Genomic DNA, 3,395 nt, shown 5'->3' on the forward strand with positions numbered 1-3,395 from the left:
AGAGAAGCCTCATTTAGAGAAGATGCAACTAACCCTTGAGAGGCTTGAGGGCCCAGGAAGTAGGGAGGTCTAGTGGAGGGTGGGAGGGTGGGAATATCGTCTTGGAGACAGGGGAGAAGGAATGGGATGAGGAAATGTCGGAGGGCAGACTGGGAGGTGGATAATGACTGGACTGTAAAAATTGATCAAAGATAATTTTAAAAAAGAACAAAAATGGAAAGAAAAATATAATTTTCTCAATGGCAGCTAAGTATAAAATACCATGCATAATCAATTTGTGTTCGTATGGCTTTGATTAATCTTATGGATTGTCTTCTTGTCAGCATGTATATCATTATGTATATGTTATTATTTTCAAAGGTCTCCTGTTCAGCCAAGATTGGCAGGAAGCTTGTCTCTTCATGCCATACCATCACGAGTGCTAGAATTATAAGTACGTACCACTGCATATAGCTTATGCATCAATATGCCTTTAGTTCATATGAATAAATGCTTCAATAATTATATAAACTATTTATATGTGAAGATATGTATACCCTTCTAGAACTAGCAACAATGATGGAAATAGAAATACACAGTGATATTTGTTTTACTTAATTCAACCCTGAAGTGGTTTTTTTTTTTTTTTTTTTTTTTTCAAAAAGACTCCACAAAGAGTCCTGTTGGAATATATCCAACAAAGCAAATGAGCCTTCAGTTAATGTCCACGGGGTAACTGTGTATGAAGTATTTAAAGCATACTCAGTTTCAGAACCATCTTCATAGCTGAGTCATTTAACCATATTTCTAGGAATTTCTTCCATCTTAAAAAATGTCATACTGCTTCCTATACACACATAAAGATCTTTGTTGCCCCAGTGACATACCAATGTGACCAGCAATGTCCTAAGGTAAGTCTTCCTAGGTATACTTTAAGGCAGACTACTTTATGACTTGCAAGTTCTTTCTGACCTTTGTTGCTGTTAAAGGCTGTACAGATTGTCGTTCCTGTGAGTTACTATGCAGAGGGTAAGTGATTCTCTGCTCTCTGTGTCACAGGACAGAAATTGTAGCCTCATTTACACATCACAGATATGATATTTGTTCTCACATCACAAGAAAATTTGACCTTGACTTTCTCACAGATTTGTAACAAATCTTGTTTAAAACACAGCATTGTTATATTAAGCACTCTTAGCCAGAATCTGAACAAATAACTGAATAGAATTAATTTCATAGTTCATAGATATATTCCCAAAAATTCTCTTTAAAATCAGTTTATATGTATATATTTATTTTTAAAAATACATTTATTATTTGATAAATTTAGTGTTGACTATGCTACCAGTGTATAAAATACTCCATAAAATGCATATTATAATGTCACCAAAATTTCAGTAATGGAATGAAATAGCAATGTCTCTTTAAGCCTGAAAAATAAATAAGTTCTCACTTATTTCAGATATTTTCTCTTTTTTCTTCAATGTTCACATCTGTGTTTCTGATAAAAAATACCTTAAATACTAGCAGGTATTAAGTTTTCATCCTCATTACATGTGTTCAAAATATATAGCATGTGTCTTCTTGTGCAGTATGTGATTCAAACTCAATGAAAACATGGAAACATGGAAAACATTTTTAAATGTTGTCAACATATCAAACATAAACAGATCGTTCATAATACTAACAAGGCACATTCTTTTTTCAGAAAATTACCTACTCAAATTTCATTACTAAAAGTAATGATTACTTCACAAAATCATTGGTTCTTTTATCATTTGAATGCTCAGTCTATTTAGTAAGCATTAAACTGATATTTTCAGAATAAATTAAACCAAAAGAATGCTAAGTGATAAGTTACTGGGACAATCTTCTTAAACTTCCAAATTTAGCATTCATTCCATACTTTTGTTTCTCTTTTTCAGATTCTTTCTGTCATGTGAGTTCCTCTCGTGGACTGACACAATGCAGCAGAATAGCACTGTCACTGAGTTTATACTACTAGGATTGACACAGGATCCCCTGAAACAGAAAATGGTGTTCATAATCTTCTTAATTTTCTATATGGGGACTGTAGTAGGGAATACACTTATTATTGTGACAATCAAGTTCAGCCGGACACTTGGGAGTCCCATGTACTTCTTCTTGTTTTATTTGTCCTTTGCTGATTCCTGCTTTTCAACATCCACAGCCCCAAGACTCATTGTCGATGCCCTCTCTAAAAAGAACATCATTTCCTACAATGAATGCATGACACAAGTCTTTGCCCTCCATTTATTTGGGTGCATGGAGATCTTTGTCCTCATTCTCATGGCTGTTGACCGCTATGTGGCCATCTGTAAACCTTTGCGTTACCCAGTCATCATGAGCCGGCAGGTCTGTGTTATCTTGATCATTCTTGCCTGGATAGGATCTTTTATACATTCCACTGCTCAGATTGTTTTGGCTTTGAGACTGCCCTTTTGTGGGCCAAATCTGATTGACCATTATTGCTGTGACTTACAGCCCTTGTTGAAACTTGCCTGCATGGACACATACATGATAAATCTGTTGTTAGTGTCTAACAGTGGTGCAATTTGCTCGAGCAGTTTTATAATTTTGATTATCTCATATTTTGTGATCTTACACTCACTACGAAACCACAGTGCAGAAGGGAGAAAAAAGGCACTTTCTACCTGCACATCTCATATAATAGTAGTTATCTTATTTTTTGGGCCCTGCATATTTATATATGCACGGCCACCAACTACTTTTCCTATGGACAAGATGGTAGCAGTATTTTATACCATTGGAACACCCTTTCTTAACCCAATTATATATACATTAAGGAATGCAGAAGTTAAAAATGCCATGAAAAAGTTATGGCACCTTAAAATTGTTACTGAATAAGTCTAGATACCAAATATGATCATACCTGAATATTGTAGCTATATACATTAAAAATGAAGCTTTCTGAGTTGCGAATACTCCTGATTGAAAAGGAAAAAAATTGACAAAAATTAAATTCCTCTTTAATTTCCCAATTATAAATTAAGAAATATGGATTGAAATAATTATATAGAGAATGAACAAATAACTTGAAATCAATTAAGTATAATCTGACAGATACTGCACCACTGCCACTACAAAAGAAAGGGACAATTTGAAAAGATTAGTACATGATAACCAGAAAACACAAAAATATACGTGGAGGCATTATTAACAATTGCTAGAAAAATAGAAAAGTATTCAAATTCAAATTGTGATTTTCATCCATGGTTTATTTAGCTGTATAGGAAGAGTATTTATTCAAAACAATAGAACTCATTAAGTATCTACTCAATTAAAAGATATAATTAAATATACTAAAATATACTCCTGATCAATGCCTATAAAATTCCTAGGCATAGTTTTTTGTGTCGTTACTAGACATAGTG

The 3,395-nt window shown here is 33.7% G+C and overlaps 1 protein-coding gene across 1 annotated transcript; it reads left to right on the plus strand.

Annotated features, from left to right (window-relative positions):
• The first annotated feature begins 1,944 nt into the window (after positions 1 to 1,944).
• LOC116900421 (olfactory receptor 4C11) lies at positions 1,945 to 2,868 on the plus strand. Its single transcript, XM_032902164.1, has one exon. It carries the CDS (start codon positions 1,945 to 1,947, stop codon positions 2,866 to 2,868), a length of 924 nt encoding a protein of 307 aa, XP_032758055.1.
• The last annotated feature ends 527 nt before the right edge of the window (positions 2,869 to 3,395 follow it).

The sequence above is a fragment of the Rattus rattus genome, chromosome 5 (genome assembly GCF_011064425.1).
Source record: "Rattus rattus isolate New Zealand chromosome 5, Rrattus_CSIRO_v1, whole genome shotgun sequence".
NCBI lineage: Eukaryota > Metazoa > Chordata > Mammalia > Rodentia > Muridae > Rattus > Rattus rattus.

Bases quoted from the DNA above. Each gene is read 5' to 3' on its own strand.
- LOC116900421 (XM_032902164.1), top strand. From the start codon at position 1,945: ATGCAGCAGAATAGCACTGTCACTGAGTTTATACTACTAGGATTGACA.